Source organism: Vipera ursinii, assembly GCF_947247035.1.
Source record: "Vipera ursinii genome assembly, chromosome: 6".
Lineage (NCBI taxonomy): Eukaryota > Metazoa > Chordata > Lepidosauria > Squamata > Viperidae > Vipera > Vipera ursinii.
The window spans coordinates 81332527-81350916 of record NC_139515.1 but is presented as its reverse complement, the minus strand read 5'-3'; the positions used below and the strand labels follow the sequence as shown (position 1 = coordinate 81350916).

Sequence of the window (18390 nt, the reverse complement as noted above, 5' to 3'; positions counted from 1 at the left end):
CTCACCTAACAAGCCGCTCACATTAGGTGAGAAATGAAGCCACCCTGGAGGACATATATATATGGCAGGGGTCCCCAACCTCCAGGCTGCAGACAAAGTGTGCCAGAAACCAGTAAGACACTGGACCGCAGATCATCCAATTCCATCTTTATAAAGTTTAATGCGCTGCAATAAACAAGCCATCAAACTCAGGACTTTTTCTTTCCATTTTTGACTGACCAAATCTTGCCACATACTTTAACCCTTTTTCTCTAGTTGGCCAATATGTAAAACCATTTCAGGCAACAATTTAAGAAGGTAGGTGTTGTTGTTCCCCCCCACCCCGTAGTTTCACACTTAGCCTAAGCTGCAGTAACGAAGAGCAGAAAGAGGCATTTGCTGAAATTCTTCCTATAATGTTGACCATTCTGATGTAGTTTTGGGAAAGAAGGGGAAAAAAGAGTGTGGGGGGGGGAAGGCCACAGCAAAGCAGACATAACGATCTGGCAAAATGTGAACCGGCGTTTGCATGTGTCAATCTTTTGTTCCCCTCGCTGTGGAAGAACAGCGGAGCTGATTTAAAGCTGTATATTTAGCTCAAATGGAAAAGTGTTAAAATCTCAGTATGTCTCTGCTCCATTAACTCCCATCCCAATTTAACATGCTTCATCGTCCTGGTACAACAGACACTGCTATGCGACCTCTTCCTGAGCAAATAGGGTTTTGTTTCCATAAAGCATCTGGGCTGGGAAGACGGCTCGCTAGCAGCCGCGGAATACACTTGGCCATTTTTAAAGGGAGAACTAAGAAACTTTTCTTCCTAGCAGGAGGAAAAGAAAAAATGCCTTCTACCCCCCCCCCCAAAAAAAAAAAAAAGTGGGGGAAGGCGACCGCCATCGAAGGAGAAAGCAAATTTTGGCTGTGCTCTTTGTTTTCATTATTCAGTCTTAGAAAAAATATTGGCTGTCCAAGGTTTTATTAAAACACACCCGTGCATGCACATTTTTTTCCCCCTAAAGTGATACCATTCATGAAGTCGGACAGTGCCGTCTTTCATATTCACGAAGCCGGTTTGAATTGCTCAAGCTCAGGGCTGAGAAAATTGATGGAATCCAGTTTGTGTAAATGGTGAAAGAGTGGAAGCGCATGGCCAAACAGACGGCCTTTGTTCACCCAGGATACCTCGCCAATGGAAGCATTGAAGCCCCCGGCGAGCACAGGATGAGCCCAGGAAAGGAAAAGGACCAGGCTTTTCACAGCTTCGAGGCATATATTCCTATAATCTCCTCCAGGTATTTAATTAAAATGTCATCATGACTAAAAAGGGACTTTTTAACAAGCGCTGTTTCACACCTTACGCAGATAAGATCCCAAGTGTGTCACCATCAAGCCTAACTCATCCCTGGGTTTTTAGACAAACACATTATTCAATTTGCACTTGAGGATAGAGAATAAAAGAGTTTGCATATGAAAAGTTCTTTGGGTGTACAATGAAGCATGTCACACACACACACACACACACACACACACAAACACACACATATATATAGGTAAAGGTAAAGGTTACCCTGCACATGCGTGCTAGTCGTTTCCGACTCTAGGGGCTGGTGCTCATCTTCGTTTCAAAGCCGAAGAGCCAGCGCTTGTCCCAGGACGTCTCTGTGGTCATGTGGCCAGCATGACTAGACGCCAAAGGCGCATGGAACACTGTTACCTTCCCACCGTAGTGGTCCCTATTTTTCTACTTGCATTTTTATGTGCTTTCGAACTGCTAGGTTGGCAGAAGCTGGGACGAGTAACAGGCGCTCACTCTGCTACGCGGCACTCGGGATTCAACCCGCCAAACTGCCGACCTTCTGACCGACAAGCTTGTTACAGAGCTTATATAAATGACGATTTCCTTCAGTGCATATACAGGCAAATATTAACTTACTGTCATTCTTCTCCAGACCCCCCACCCCACCCCTTTCCCCAATTCTTCTCCACTACAAATAAAACCTGGTTATAGATAATGTTATGACAAATGCTATATAATGGATTATCGACTGTGGCGGGGACTTCTCAATAGCATTTTCTTTTTTTTTCCTTCTGCCATTTTCCCTTAAAAGTTGCTAAGAGGTATAATTTTTTTAATGCAGAAAAACACTAAATAGGGAAGGGTTATAAATAGTTTCCCCTCCGAAATTGGTGGTGTTGTGCGTCTAAAACAAAAAAAAACTGCTTTGCAAGATTTAACCTACTTTTTTCTCCCAAAAATGTTTCCTTCGAATGGAAAAAAACCCCATCTATTTTGCATCCTCCTTCTCTTGGTGATGTTTTCAAGTTCAGATGCCAGTTGGAGGTAGTGGAAGATGCTACTGGAAGGTTATTTGTCCGTTATACATTTTTCCCCTCCATGAAAACTTCCTGGCTACCCACACTTCCCAGCACTGGAAAGGTTTCTACATGAAATCTTCTCTTGGAACATAAAAACAAGCTGGGAAGCCAGAGGAACTGTGGACAACTGAATAAAATTTCAAGATATTCGCACATAGACTTCAGCCACTTTGGAATTAAATAAATTTGCGGAAGAAGCTTGCTCTGCTTACGAGAATTTTATCAACATCTCCTAACTAGTCATGGACTAATAGCAGCTTTGTATTTTTACGCAAGAGAGAGAGAGAAAGAGTGAGAGAGGAAGGGAGAGAGAGAGAGAGAGAGAGGGAGAGAGAGAGAGAGAGGGAGGGAGGGAGGGAGGGAGAGAGAGAGAGAGAGAGTTAGAGAGAGAGAGAGAGAGAGAGATATGCAACTTCAACTGCACCCATCCTGCCCAGGGGACATTTCTGATTAACTATAACTTGGCAGCGATCAAACAGTTTTCAGCAGCGGGATCAAAACCCATAAGCTGGCAACAAGCAGTTGTGCTTTGCATTTCCCCTTTTCTTTTTACAAACCAACACAAAATATATGTTCCATTGTATTTATTTATAAAATTACTCATTGCCTTGTTCCATGTACCAAGCACTCAAGCTTACTTAAAAGTCAAAATAAATTACCATAAAAGCTACAAGGAAATCTCACTGAAAACAGAACATTAGACACATTCAGGAAAGCCTCTTAGAATGAAAGATCAGGAGCAGGAAGTAGCAACAGACAATTGTAACAGGCAAAAAAAAATCACTGCCAGAGAAAAACAGGAGAGGGAGAGGAAGAGAGAGAGAGAGAGAGAGAGAGAGAAGGGAGGGGATAAAGAGAAAGAAGAAGGGAAAGGTGGAAGGAAAAATGAAAAGGAGAAGGGAGAAATTTAGTTATTGGTAAAAATGAATAATGGAAGTCACTTGATGGATCTTTCTGGGCAAAATGTGAAAACTTTTATGCAGCACTCTCTCAACTGATTTTACTTTTGTAAACTATTATTATTGTTATTATTAGGCAAAACTGAGAGCTCTTCTGTTTTGCCAGACCAATAGTATGAAGCTTTGCAGTGTACTATTTACAGAAGGGTGTATCTGGAGGTGTGTCTGAAAATCTGCAAGAGGATGGGTGCAGATTTTCACCTTTCCTGCAGACACCATGGGTACTACAAATCCCAGCACTTCAGGGACGAACAGAGCGGGGGGGGGGGAGACAAAAAATGAGACTTGTAAGAGTGCAAGACCTAAAACTGCTCTGTATTAAAGACTGAGTGGCAATATGCATTCTGGGATTCTCCGAGCAAGATCACACACACACAAAAAAAAAACCACAAAACCCCCCCCCCAGACATTAGTTGCATAAATACTGCAGGGCAGTGCTTTTTTTGTAAAATAAAAAGGTGCCGGAACTCACACGTGTCATACAACCCGCCTTGCCTACCCTACAAGGTTGCATCCAAAAAAAGGTGCCGGAACTCCGTTCTGAGCGTTCTATGAGAAAAAAAGCCCTGTATCTATCTATCTGGGATGCGGTGACTCAGTGGGTTAGGACACTGAGCTTGTCGATCAGAAGGTCGGCAGTTTGGTGGGTCGAATCCCGAGTGCCGCGTAGCAGAGTGAGCGCCTGTTACTTGTCCCAGCTTCTGCCAACCTAGCAGTTCGAAAGCAAGTAAAAATGCAAGTAGAAAAATAGGGACCACTACGGTGGGAAGGTAACAGCGTTCCGTGCGCCTTTGGCGTCTAGTCATGCCAGCCACATGACCACGGAGACGTCCTCGGACAAGCGCTGGCTCTTCGGCTTTGAAACGGAGATGAGCACCGGCCCCTAGAGTCGGAAACGACTAGCATGCATGTGCGGGGGAACCTTTACCTTTAACCTATCTATCTATCTATCTATCTATCTATCTATCTATCCAGTGCTTTTTTTGTAAAATAAAAAGGTGCCGGAACTCACACATGTCATACAACCCGCCTTGCCTACCCTACAAGGTTCCATCCAAAAAAAGGTCCTGGAACGCCGTTCTGAGCGTTCTATGAGAAAAAAAGCCCTGCTGCAAGGCCCCAGGATCATCTCTGCCTTTTGACACATCTGCTAGCAACCTCTTCTTCTTCCAATTACTGACAAGTTAGAATTAGCTACAAAGATCCGTACACGACTGTAATTCTGCATATGTAAACCACATTTCTGAAACAGAGATTGCAACTCACTGGCGGAGACGCTCTAAGTTTCTGTTCTCGGATAGACGGATTAAGACGAGTATCCTTGGCTGCTTTGACATCAAAAGTGCTTGTTCAAATCGCTGGCAAGAGAGCAGGCTCCATCAAGACAGCAGAAGGGGGGAAGAGTATCAGGCACTGTAAATATTGCTGATCCTATCATTATTAATGACATTCCGAAAGCTACCTACTTTACATATTTAAGTAATTTAAGTATTATATTTCATCCTGCCAGAGCGAGACCTTTAGAGATTGTAATTGGACGAGTGTGAGAAATCTGTAATTTGCAGTTCCTAGAAACTTAAAAAGGAGAATGTGACAAAAGGCAACATACAAGATAAAATGCACGGAACTACATGCTAAAAGGATGTCATTCTCAGTCACGGAGGCAGTGAAATCCTCTCTTTCCCTGTTTGTAATTTGTGCTGCTTAAAAAAAGACAAGAAAAATCCTCCCTCCTAGATCAAAATGTTCTAATTTGACAGTTGATAAAACATATGTTGATAAATTATTCCCCAGCTCCCCCGCTGGAGAAGGATGAGAGGAGGAAGAATAACGGAGCTATAAATATTTCTTAATTTTTTTTAAAAAAAATAAACAAAGCAGATTCTTGACTTACTGTGAATTTAACTGTGGGTAACTTCTTAACAACATTCATCTAGGCCATTTTTTTAAATAAAAAAAATTAAAGCTCAAAGTGTGAAGATTCACAACAATTATAATAATTGCCACCATAATTCGTATCCAACTTATGCAAGGAAGTACCATAATAAATGGAAAAGGAGTTAAGCTTTGACCTCCTTATTGCATATTTCATCTCCCACTCACATATATTTAATGCTGTACACAATTATGTAATATACTTACAATTACATAATAAAATAAAAGCAAGGTGGGGGGGGGAATGAAAACCAAAGAAACAGTATGGGCCAAATCAGAGCTTTCTCTGGAGCTATATATAAATTCTCTCTGTGATCCGACAAATAGAGATACAGGAACAAGCTCATGTCAGTAAAACTGTACATGAGTCACACAGGCTATCAACGGATTGATGAACAAATTCAATAAATAGCAATTATTGAATTCCCACTCTCTTTCTGAATGCCTTTTGGTTTTAATGCTTCTTGAAAATAAAACGTTCACAGGCATCAGATGTATGTGCCAATTATTGACCAGGCATGGTTTTATAATGTGTAATGAAAATGCAGAAGATTAGAATGACAATTGCAATATGGCCAAGATTTCTGGATAGCAAAAAACCGTGCTGATTTCACCAATGGTTGTACAGAAAGTTTAAAGCTTCTCTCCTCTGTTTCTTAGTTTTCAAGGAACTGTACGGAGGCTGGCTTCAAAATTTAAGGTGTTAAGAAATGACTTATCTTAGACCCTTTTGCACCACATAATAATTTGAAAACAGGAAGAGATTCTTTACTAATGGGATGTCCAGAAGCACATTCAGATTCAAAAGGCTTAATTATAGTGCAACAAGTTTGAATTAGTTGTGATAGGAGATACATGTGGCAAACCATTAACGATAAACTTCTAGCAGCTCATTGTTGCTGTTTTTTTGATGCTGCATGAAAACTCCCCATCTTCTGGATTCTGGACCTTTTATTTCTCTGTCTCTAATTTAGACTTAGATCTAGATGGCTGTGGAACTATTGATCATTTGTAGACATTGCACACTTCAGTCCTTCTACAAATTAATCGCATTGTCCACTGTGTCAGAAATAGTAGTAGATAAAAATTCAAGTAAAAAAAACCTAAACTTTTTAGATTTATTCTGTACTTTTCCGGAAGGCAATCTTGGCCTGGAGGGACATTCCATCTTATTGCTTTTCAGTTATTTGGATCAGTGGCATCCTCCAAGATTTATTCGAGAGGCCAAATTGCTCGATTAGACTCACAATGCAATTGCCAGCACCTTCAGCTTTATGAAAGGACCAAAGCAACTCTACAGTTCCATGTTGGTCCTACAGTGAGTTCAGAAGTATCTGCTATGGAACCATCATCCAAATAAAATACAGGAAAATCCCTTTTACCGTCTTGGGATTCATCTCTTGCTAAACCGGGATATCTAACCAGGACTTGTAGAATCCCATGGAAAACTCACAGATGATATCGACAAACCAAACCGACAAATTAAATGTATTGTGTACTAAGCCATAATGTACTTAAACCACATTCTGGCTTAGCATGTTATAACAACTCGCCACTGATTCAGATCTAACACGGGTCTTTTTCCACGTTACATGACATGACAATAAGGGGAAGGCACCACATTTATCGAACTATGAGCTAGAACGAAAGTCATCCCCTAATTCAAAAGAGGATATCTATGTCAAAGCAAGAACATCCGATGTTAGCAGGGACCATGACAATCTAAATACCTTACTCCAGTTCACACAGAGTCAACCCTAAATCCCTATTCACCTTCTGAACGTATAAAATCAATAACCAAAGAAAAAAGTTGAAAGATATTTAATATGAGGATATACTACAACACGTTCCTTATCATCCAAATCAAGGAATAACTTATTTCAACTATCAGTTGCCTACCACAGTTGAATATTCTATATACAACACAGATACACAGAAAGACCCAAAATAGCTACCACTGCAGATGTGATGCTGTTGCAAATAGGAACACGTTTGTTTTTTTTTCCCTATCTCTGAATGAATAAGTCAATCAAACAATAGTCACGGTCAAAACTCCAAGATACTTTTGTTTTGATACTCTAACATAACTCCAGGTTAACCAAATTTCAACCTATAACTTCATAGATATAGCCTGGTGATAGAACATTATGTTTATATCCAGAAATTCCTGATGTTAACTTTCAGCATTCTCCCTGATCTTTTACTAAACAATTTGTATGCAATCCCAACCAAAACAATTATCAAGGCAGCTCAGAAAACATTTTTAAAAGCTCTGATCTAACAACTTGTCCAGAAGAAAATCAAACATTAGAAGATGTGAAAGATCTTTAAATGCTTGACACCTTATAGACCCTTTAGTATTTAGGACTACATCATCCATCAATCCCAACCAGCATAGCTGAGGCCAGGAAATTAAGAGTTACATTTTAAACATCTGAAGGAAAAATACAAACAATGAGGTATGAACCAGACAATGTTCTAATTAATCTGCCAGTCTCCAACTACAGTACAGAATGAAAGTCAGTTTATACTTCTCCAAAATTTGGAATATGAAAAAATATACAAATAAATGCAGTTCAAATTCTGTTTTCTGAATTTGTTTTTTAGTATCCAGGTTAAGGCAGAAACACAATGATAATTCAAATCGTATCAAAAATGAACCCAGAACCCAGAAATTTCTATCCATTCTTAGACCTGACTTGACACTGTTCCTTCCTGTTTAAGGTATAATAAACCTCGATGACTTAGAGTAGGAAGGATTTTTTAAAAATAATAATAATAAGACCTCCAAATCAGCTAATAAGCAAATTTGCTGTCACTACTTTGTGTTTCAGCACAAACAATTCATTTTTTTTGCACAATATACCTTGGAAATAAATTTAGCAACTTTTCACTGGCTGTGTGCCTAATGTACTAAAATTTTAGAAGTCAAATTTTCAACATACTGTGTTGAAAGAGGCCCTTTTTACAGCTTGCAGTGGCTAAAATGAAACATAATTATGTTATTCCCTACCTGCATGTTCAGCCACCTAAAATTCAGCTGAATTGCTTACAGCGGAAATGTATAACCTGACTACCTGGAGATCCATTTAGACCTCTTACCTTTAAAAGTAGCCAAAAGTTAGTTTTATGTTGTATTGTGGGGGGGGGGGGAAACTGAAGAGGAGAAATATGAAACAGGTGGGGAGCAATCATATTAATACTACTTAATTAGCCCAAATTAAACTCTAAATAAATTTGAATATAATTAAAAGCCACCCGAAAGTCCGAGGCAAAGTTTGCTCAAAATTGTGCACTTTGGTGTTACAAAGAGAAAAATGGATCATCTCGATTATCTTAAAAGATAACGATCTGACGGTTTGGAAAATCCTACCGGCATTTAAGTATATCAGACTGCTTGGATTTCTTCCCACTGAAATAAACGGCTTGGAATTTCCATCAGCTCACATCTCTGCAAGATTATCTAGCGCTTGCTATTGTGTACCATCTGCATCAGTCCTCGTGGCCCTGTGTGATCAGAGGTAGGATCTAGGCCAGCATTCCTTATGAACAGCGGCTGTCCAGATCCTCGGAAAATGCACTGAAGGCAACGATCAGATGCTTCTTTGGAGACCTAAGTTCGTTCTTGTGGCAAAGAGGCATTAATAGGTCTTCACAAAGTTGTCTGACTCCTCTTTTTTAAAGCTGTCTGGTCACATCTGGTGACAGAAAAACCGCATAAGCATCGTGTAACAATGACAGAGGAACTGACACACTGCAAAGTGCCCCATGAAATGATTGCAGAGGAGGGACACATTAGCCTTGGCATACGTGAAAGGCTAAGGCGTTCATTATGCCATAAGATTTCACAAACTACATTCCACTTCATCAATTGCACAGAATATGAACCTTAAAAATTATATATTTTTATATAACAAACAAAATAAACATTTCCTGAATGTTGACAGACACTGTATAAGGCAAGGAACTTTCTGTTCAGGAAAAATTGTAGGATTTCAGAATTAAGGGGATATAGCGAAGCATCGCACGTGTGTATGTGTATGAATATAAACATCTTTAAAGTTTAAGTTTGAAAATGTAAAACCCTTTTAAGAAAAGATTGGTGAGTACATAGAGATTTGACCACTGAGATGTTAAAACAATATAGAACATGGACAACCCAAACGATTCTGAATTATTCATTATAATAAGTAAATGTTAGCAAGAGATAATTTGCAGAATTATTTTTTATAATTAAAAGTTCCATCAAAATGAGCCTGGCCTTCTGAAGGAGCACCATGACTCTCACAAATGGATGAGATACAAGAACTAGCACTGCATTCTTGTGGAGAATCAAGGCCAAATTTCACATCATTACAATAGTATGGAGTGGTGTTATTATACAAGTGGGAAGAAAGCTCTTAGCTGTGGATTCAAAGGCTTTGCGTAGCGCTATTTCACAACTTAGAATCAGTATGTCAAAGTGTCCCAGAAAGAGGAATTTTAAGGCAGCATAAGCTATCTGTTCACATAAGAATTTAGTGAATACAACCTACAATCGTATATTCTAATGTAATTCCATATACCGGTATCTACGATTGCATTTTGGGAACTTTGAAGTTTCTTGATAGTATAAATGAGGCTTGCTGGCTTAAATCTGTTGCTGAATCCCTTCACCTTCCTCTTATATTCTATGAACAATTTTGTTACTTAAATAAAACACCCCTAATATATAAGGTTTAATATAACGGAGATGAAACAAAACACAAGTAATGTATAATGTTTACTACAATGGCAGGAGAACATTGAAGAACAGTGCTTAATTTAAAAAAATGCAAAACCAGACTGTGATAAAGCTGACGGGATGCCCAGTTTTGAATGCAATGAAAACCTTTAAACTGTTTAGAACGGCAGTGGATAAACCTTTGCTGAACTATTAATCCCATGAGAAAACCCAATCAGCAATTCTGTGATCTTTTGGAAAATGAGTTAAATTAAGATTATGAATGCGATTTGTAATATATTAAGACAAAATTTATAACCCAAAAGGGGAAGGGAAGATTTATATGCTTAACTTTCTTATAGAAATCAATGAGACACATACATTAAATAGATAAATGCCATTATATCTTTATGTGGTTTAAGTCAGCTATTGGAATATAATGCTTAACGAGTTTTTTTTAAAAAAAACAGTGAAACTGGAATTAATTATTAGTTAATGCACTGTTAGTCACTTGGTTCTAAAATGCATCTTAAATTTTCCTTGAATTAATGATTTTGTGAATAATGGGCTTGCAACAGATAAAAAAGTGAGATTGGCTTGTTCCATTTTATTTTATAGATGGTGCCACAATTACTGTTATCAGCACATGCTGCCCGTTTACTGTCATACTATCACACAGGTGTTAGACTGGGATGCCAAAAATCCTTTCTCTGTCGATTGCACATGTGTTTGGGCATGCTGCTTATTTCCAAGGTGTAAAATGACTAGCCTTTGCTAATGTAACATATCTGCACATTCGGCATTGATTATGCTCACCCACTCCAACCAACAGAGTGGTTAGAAGTAGCCAGAAATATCATGCATACTGGAAAACAAAGCAAAATAGATAAAAACTGTCCAGAAGTTTTCTAACCCAATCCCAACAGATTTGGGAAGAAGACAACTTTGTTTCAATTTTTTTTTAAGGGTTATCATGGGTAACCGCCAAGCAGACCTACGACGTCTTGAGGGCCCCACACAAATGCCACCACGGGACATTAGCTTACCCTTTTCCAATTCAAGCACAGCAAATCACAAAAAGCCAATCTGCACAATTGTAACTCTTCTCCCATCTAGATTTTGCATGACAAACAACTCCACCACCTTTATAACACTACCGTTTGGACACATCACCTACCAGGAGCTTCTCAACCTGGCAACGATTAGGAACACAGTTATGTGTGAAAGTGTGGGATGTGTGGTCCTGTCTATTCTGCTCCCAAACACCCCCCCTGGTGGTTGATTAGCTTTAGGCATCGTGGGACCATCTCAAACTTAAAACAATCCTCAAGAACATGCAGACCTAATGGAGGAACAGATCATGACCAGACTAAATATCTAATTGAACCCTGAAGGGACCTCAGTGCCTTTAAGAATGAGCTGCCTCAGTCGACTCACACACACACACACACACACACACAAACACACACACAGTCGATACACACAGAAAAGCAGCCTGCCTATTGGGACAAGAGTATCACTCTGGTGCGGTCCTTGCTGTTTTAAATAATACAAAAAGTTAAGTTTTCCAAACATCTCCCCTGCTCCCTCTTCACCAGTTGGCCTAAATCTATGAATCCCGTGTTAGAAAAGGATATAATGTGTAAAATGTTTAACGAAGGTGTAAATTTAGAGAAAGAAGAAGAAAGAGGAAGAGGTTTGAGCAAATTCTGCAAGGGAATCAAGCTGACTTTTATTCACTTTCGGCTGGAAAACAGTCTTGAGCACTCCTAAGTGCTGATTTGCAGTAACAGCACTGGGGAACAACGTTCTACAAAAAACATATTTTGGCCTCCCCAAGCTCCTGCTTAAAACAAAACCTTCAACTAAGGCTTTGGAGTGGTCGAAGAACTAGGGGAAAAAAAGTGTCACTTTACAATGTCATTTTAACACAAAATTACAGTGTTTCGGCGTGACCTGAATTCGGGGCATTGGCTCCTTTTGAGCTTTACAAGGATGCTGAACTTACTACTTCAAAATTGGAGGAAGAGGTCGAGAACCAGTAAAATGTCTGTAAGACTTACTGCATGTTAACTCCCCATCCCCAAATAAATAATAAACATCTCTCTCTCTCTCTCTCTCTCTCTCTCTGTTTGTGTGTGTGTGTGCATTTGTGATAGGTACTTATCTTTAGTGTAACTGTGAAGATCACCCAACTCCTTTCCCTCCAGATAGTTGCTCTCTGTCTCGTGTGTGTGTGTGTGTGTGTATATGTATGTGTGTGTGTGTATATGTGTGTGTGTGTGTGTGTGTGTGTGTGTGTGTATATATATATATATATATATATATATATATATATATATATATATATATATACATACACACACACACACACACACACACACACATACATATACTCTGCATCTTAATAAGCACATCATAATTGAAAGCAAGACATCGATTCCATAAGGGAGCCAAGAAAAACCTTATCCGATTCCTACCAAAAAAAGGCACCGGGGTTGAAACAACCAGAGAATCATGCTTCCTCCTTTCCTTAAAGTACCAATCTTACTTTGCGCACTGTATTCAAGCGCGCAAACGTTTTTAAAGGCTTTAAACCGAGGGAGAGACTGCCCACCTCCTTTCCTTCTCCCTCTGGCAGTAACTCTTTGAAGACCAAGGACAATGTAGTCACTTAGTTTGACATTTGGCTCGAAGGAACACCCCAAGGTTTGTTCCACTAAAGCAATTGTTCCTTAGTTCCTCCTCAGAGTTAACTCCAGCTCAGCTTTTCCATATTCCCACCCCACCAATGAACAAGTTTACTGAAACCTTCCTTCGGAAGGAGAGGCTTCAAACTGCAAGCTCAGTCACAACTTACACCCAACGTGTTTCCTAGGGATCCTAAAAAAACAACAAGTGTGGTAAATCATGTCCAAAGCAGTCTGCCAAATAAACAGGCTGGGGGGAAAAAACCAAAGTATTAATCGTTCCTCACATCAAACAGGACAAATATTGTTCGCTCATCATGGAAGTTTGTAGCTATTTTCAGCTTTGATCTAGAATTAATAATGATAGTTGATACAATCGCCACCAATCAATTGCAAAAGGCACGGCTGCTTGGGACCGTGTTTTTTTTTTACACCCTGTCAGGATACTTTTAACACCACCATTCAACAACATCCAGGTCCCTGAGAAGGGCTTGATAGGTGGATAAAAATGCCAAATCTATCTAAACATCTGGCTGAGTGTGTGCCTAACTATAATAATAATAATAAAGGGTTATTAATATGGAGCTTTGGCTTTTAAAAGAAAAACCTTGGGTGCAACTTTCCCTAGGCTGATGGCCATAAGATTGGTTAGGCTATTATTCCCCCTGGTGCCTGGGATGATGAGAGTTGTGATCCTACAATTTAAGGAGCATTAGATTGGGGACAACTGCTTCAGAATATTCTTTGCAAGAGAGAGATTCAGCAATTCCTACTTTCCTATATTTCCTGTTGGTGCTGAATGCAATGGGAGACAAAGATTAAAAGAATATACTTTGTGACACTGTCCCCAAAGTGCCACCATTAAGATTTTTTTTTAAAAAAAAGAAAGAAAAAAATCTTAAATCTTCCTTGTCAAATGTTACTTAAAATAGCTTAAAAGTATTCCTTTTCTCTTTTCTTATTTCAATATAAAAGAATTTATGGAGAGTTTTAAAGTTTACGTCAAGCATTTTTCAACTCACAATCATTCTTATAAATTCTAGATTGTGAGGATGCTGTTACAGGTTCTTCTTATGGACTGCTTATGGAAATCAAAAACTTTACTTGGACTTGTCCACATTAGACTGCTGTAGGGTATAATTTTATTTGCACAAAAAAGGAAATTAGAAAAAAAAACCAAGGCCGTGCATTTTACAAAGAATTAAGAACAAGTTCACTTAATTAGATTTATTTTAACTGTATTAAGAATGGCTGCCTTTAAAAAAAATCTCTAGCCTGGAAGATAATTATATCTATCAGAAAAATAGGATGCTTGATCCAGTTACAAGCTTTCAATGTGTTGCAATTTCAAAGTTTGTATAAGTGGTTTGGGCTACATGAAGCAACTTCTAACATTTTTGTAAAACTATACAGGCACATGTTGGGATCATCAACTTGCCTCTAATTGCTAAGCCTGTCCTGATTTTAAATCAATCTTTTGGCCATGGAAATTCACAAAACTGAACAAAGATATTGTAAATATTGCTCCAGATTTCTGCCTGATTTTTCACCGGATGCTCTAGACATTTCATCCCAGGCTTCTTTGTGATCAAAGTTAAAAGAAAGTCATGGGAACCAAAGCAGTACTCAGATCTAAACAACAACAACAACAAAAAGACTGAATAAGGTCCCTTCCTATGAAAGTCATGAATTTTCTTTACAAAGTTAAAGTTAAGTTCTAGAGTTTTAAAATTCTGTCCAAACTGAAGGAAAAAAAAATCAAAGAAGCGAATTTCTTCCAACAAAAGATACAGTAGATGACTTGATGAATGACAGTTAAACCAAAATTCCTCGAACTATACATTTTTACCCCCTTACACAGCTTCATGTATATGTAAAATGAGCCTTAAGACAATTAGCAAGCTATAGCTTAGTCTGACAGGTGAAAACACTAATTTAACAAAATGCGTTAAACACACACACACACACACACACACACACATTAAGAGTTGGAGTGAGCCAGACTGACAAAAAAAAGGGGAGAGGGGTATGTGTGTGTTTTCCCTGCGAATTGTACAAATTCTACAGTAAATAAAATCCACAACCTGTCCTATACATGTGCATGCAACTACAGTCAAACACAGAGAATGTAAACAAATGGTAATGATTAACAGAGATATTGGTTTGGATCACTAGCTAAAACCACAGATGGAAAATGGTAAATAAAAAAAAGAATTAGACAACAAGGTTTCTTTTCTTTCTTTCTTTCTTTTTTTTAGGAAAAAAAATAATATTTCAACATAGCTCAATGGACTTGTGTCTGTGAAAACTAGTAACACGTAGTAGATTATTCTAACCAGCCTTTCCTTCGGCCCTTCCCGAGCACTAATAAAGTAAAATCCCTGCATGCACACCCCAGTTTATAAAAATAGGGAGAGGGAAAGAGAAGCCAATTTAATTTGTTTCTTAGCTCAAAGCCTTGGCTTCCAAGTTAACACAAAGCCTTGTTCTTTAAAACAGAAAGTACATCAAGGGGTGTGTGTGGGGGGGGGGGGAGATCCTGCCTTTTACACTCTTATCTGCCTCACCTATTAAACTTGTACAAAAAGTTAAAAGCACACACACACACAGCCTGAGTTTGCTTCTGCACCAGCCTCTCCTTATGCATTTGGACAGAGCTGGCAAAATAACTTCTCCAGGTCTGGTCAGGAAGAAAATGATTATCCGGCAGGTTAACACTTCAGCTCTTCCAAGTGCACTCCCATCACAATATTAATAAGGGGGTGGCGGCGGTGGTGGTGGTAGGGGCGGGAGTGCTGTAAATGTCAGAGATTTTCAACAAAGGAGAGGAATTAATTGAATCAAATAAAACCTTGGACGGGGGCTCAGAAGTTCCCGTCCAAGGTGTTTTCTGAGTCAGCTTGGGAACTGATTTTTTTTCTTTCTTCTTCTTCTTCTCCCCACGAATTAGAGAAATAAGAGTAATAGCCATATATATATAGCCATATATATATATATATATTCAGATCCCGGTTATTGTTGTCCAGGAGTGTTGTTCTTGCACGGTGTCCCTGCACTTCCTCTCCTTTCTTAAGATCTCCCACCCACCCACCCCCACAACCTCCCTGCCTTTTACTATCGAATTCACCCACTTCAGGAGCGAACAGCTTGGCTTCCCATATTTTTCACCAGCTGGTCTATCACCTAGCTCGCACTACAGGCTTAGTTGCAACCAAATGTTTATGCAGAAGGTAATCTTCATGAAACTTTGGAGTGAGAGCAGAGCACTGATACATGTGGCTTTGCTTTTCTTTCTTTCTTTCTTTCTTTCTTTCTTTCTTTCTTTCTTTCTTTCTTTCTTTCTTTCTTTCTTTCTTTCTTTCTTTCTTTCTTTCTTTCTTTCTTTCTTCCTTCCTTTCCTTTCCTCCCAAGACCTAAGTTTGGCTCACTTTTTACAGCTAAGCAAGATATACATGCGAGATTTAGCATCAAAAAAAACGGGGGGGAAGGGAGACGGGGCGGGGGGGGAGGAGGAGGAAGGGGGCAGCATAGATAGGGAGGGAGAACCCCGATTCATCCCGAGGAGCTGGGCAAACGTCTCTTTGAGACCCCCGCGGGCCAAAGAGTGGAGATTTATGTGCAAAATAAACAGTCTCCAGGAATGTTAAACTCTGGCAAGTGTGTCCTCTGATGGAAGAGGGTAAGGGAACAACAGATGGCAACCCAAATAAACCGTAAATTAGAGAAAAAAAGATCTCTGACACAAGGGGGGGGACGAAGCTGCAGGGATCACCTCCGAAGGAAGATTTTTTTGGGGAGGTGTGTGTGTGTTCCTTTTGCCTCCTAGGTCTATTATTAGTCGTGCTATTATTACGGTTGCTGCTATATCATCCCGCACAAGGACTTCTGTGAAGTTGCCTCTAAATTACCACGTCTCTGAATCCAACATCAGTAACAATTTTCCCCCATCCCAAAAAAAGTGCATCCACCCCCCTTCCCCCCCAAAAAGCTGGGCTCATCTGAAACTTGGGTTCTCCTCCTCCTCCTCCTCCTCCTCCTCCTCCTCCGCCTCCTCCTCCTCCTCTCCGCCACCGGCCACGCCGCCGATATCCCGGCGGAAAGCTCCGAGGGGAAGTTTCAAGTCTCCGCTCCCTCGATTTCCCCATTCATTCCAGGAAGCGCTTCCCCGCCACCGCGGCTGGCGCAAAAGGAAGGGGAAAGAGGCGAATCCCCCAGACCCAAATGCCCCCAAGACCCGCAGGCTTTGCAACCAGAGAGGCGGCGGATTCAGAAAGGGGGTGGCGGGGGGGGGGTGGCGGTGAGAGAAAGCCGGCAGGCTGGGGTTAGACCAAGGGGAGGGGAAGAGGGGGGGAAAGAGACCAGAGAAACCGGTTTGCATTGCGGGGACAATTTTTTTTTTGGGGGGTGGGGGTGGAAAGCGGGCAGCCGTCCTGTCCGCATCTCAGCCCAAGTCGCTTTCCGGACGTTTTGGAGGATCTCTTTCCTCCGAGTTTAAAAGACCGGGACCGGGGGTGAGGGGGGGGGGGGCGGCGGAAGCGGCGGACGGTGTGTGTGTGTGTGTGTGTGTGTTTGGGGCGGTGGGGTGGTGGTGGAAGAAGCGCGCTAGGAAATGCAAAAGAACCAGCTGCGAAGGCAGATCGGTAGCGCTCGGCGCCGGGGGTTGCATGCTGGGAAGGGAAGAGGAGGAGGAGGAGAAGGAGGAGGAGGTGTGGGTGTGTGTGTGTGTGTGGGGGGGCAACCCGAGTGCTACCGTGCCGTTGGGTCGGTTTAATTTTGCGCCCGGAGGGAAAGTTTTGCGAAAACCCAACGCGCGCCTCTTCTCTTTCCATCCGCGCGTGTCCCGGGCCAGGGCGAAGAGGCAGCCGCGGATAGCCCGGTTCGCGGAGCGCCGACGAAGAAAGAAAGAAGAAAGAAGAAAAAGAAAGGAGAAGGAGAAGAGGAGGAGGAGGAGGAGGAGGAGGAGAAGGAGAAGGAGAAGGAGAAGGAGAAGGAGAAGAAGAAGAAGAAGAAGAAGAAGAAGAAGAAGAAGAAGAAGAAGAAGAAGAAGAAGAAGAAGAAGAAGAAGAAGAAGAAGAAGAAGAAGAAGAAGAAGAAGAAGAAGAAGAAGAAGAAGAAGAAGAAGAGGAAGAAGAGGAAGAAGAGAGGAAGAGGAAGAGGAAGAGGAAGAGGAAGAGGAGGAAGAAGAAGAAGAAGGCAAAAAAAAAAGCATGCGGTAGCTCACCTTTCAAACTCCGGAGGTAAATCAGGGTCAGTTAGCATGCTGGACAAAAAAAAACAAAAAAACGAGGAGGAGGAGGAAGGAAAAAAAAAGAGAGAGGAGAATATATCGATATATATATATATATATATATTTCCTCCCCTCCCTTTGGACACCCGGTAGCCTCCTGCGATCGCCTCCAACTGAACCTGTCAAGTGGATCCAAAGCTCCTCCAAGCCGATAGATTATTCTCTCCTTGCTCGCTGGCTGGCTGGCTCTCTCTCTCTCTCTCTCTCTCTCTCTCTCTCTCTCTAAAGCTCAAACTCCTTGACCGGTCTCTTAAAGGGCCAGCAGCACCCTTTAGCTGTGCGGAGACGGTGCGCTTGGCTCCCCCCACAACAGCGCCACATGGCTGCGGTCTGCCCGCAAAGTCTCGCTGGGTACCGTCTCTCGCCGGAGTCGCCGCTAGCGGGGAGGGGGGGGGGAGAGGGGGGAGGAGGAGGAGGAGGAGGAGAGAAATGGGGACGGGGAGAGGGGGGGTGAAGGGAAAT

At 41.0% G+C, this 18390-nt stretch overlaps 1 protein-coding gene across 2 annotated transcripts in view; it reads right to left on the bottom strand.

The window, feature by feature from the left end:
- Positions 1 to 17900, bottom strand: part of SOX5 (SRY-box transcription factor 5) — a gene marked incomplete at its 5' end in the record, with an annotated part of 496539 nt that extends 478639 nt beyond the window's left edge. For both annotated transcript variants that reach the window (XM_083365302.1, XM_083365301.1), the window contains one exon: positions 17863 to 17900. In XM_083365302.1, coding sequence (XP_083221428.1) covers positions 17863 to 17900 — 38 coding nt within the window. The remainder of the gene's footprint in view (positions 1 to 17862) is intronic.
- Positions 17901 to 18390: the final 490 nt, after the last annotated feature.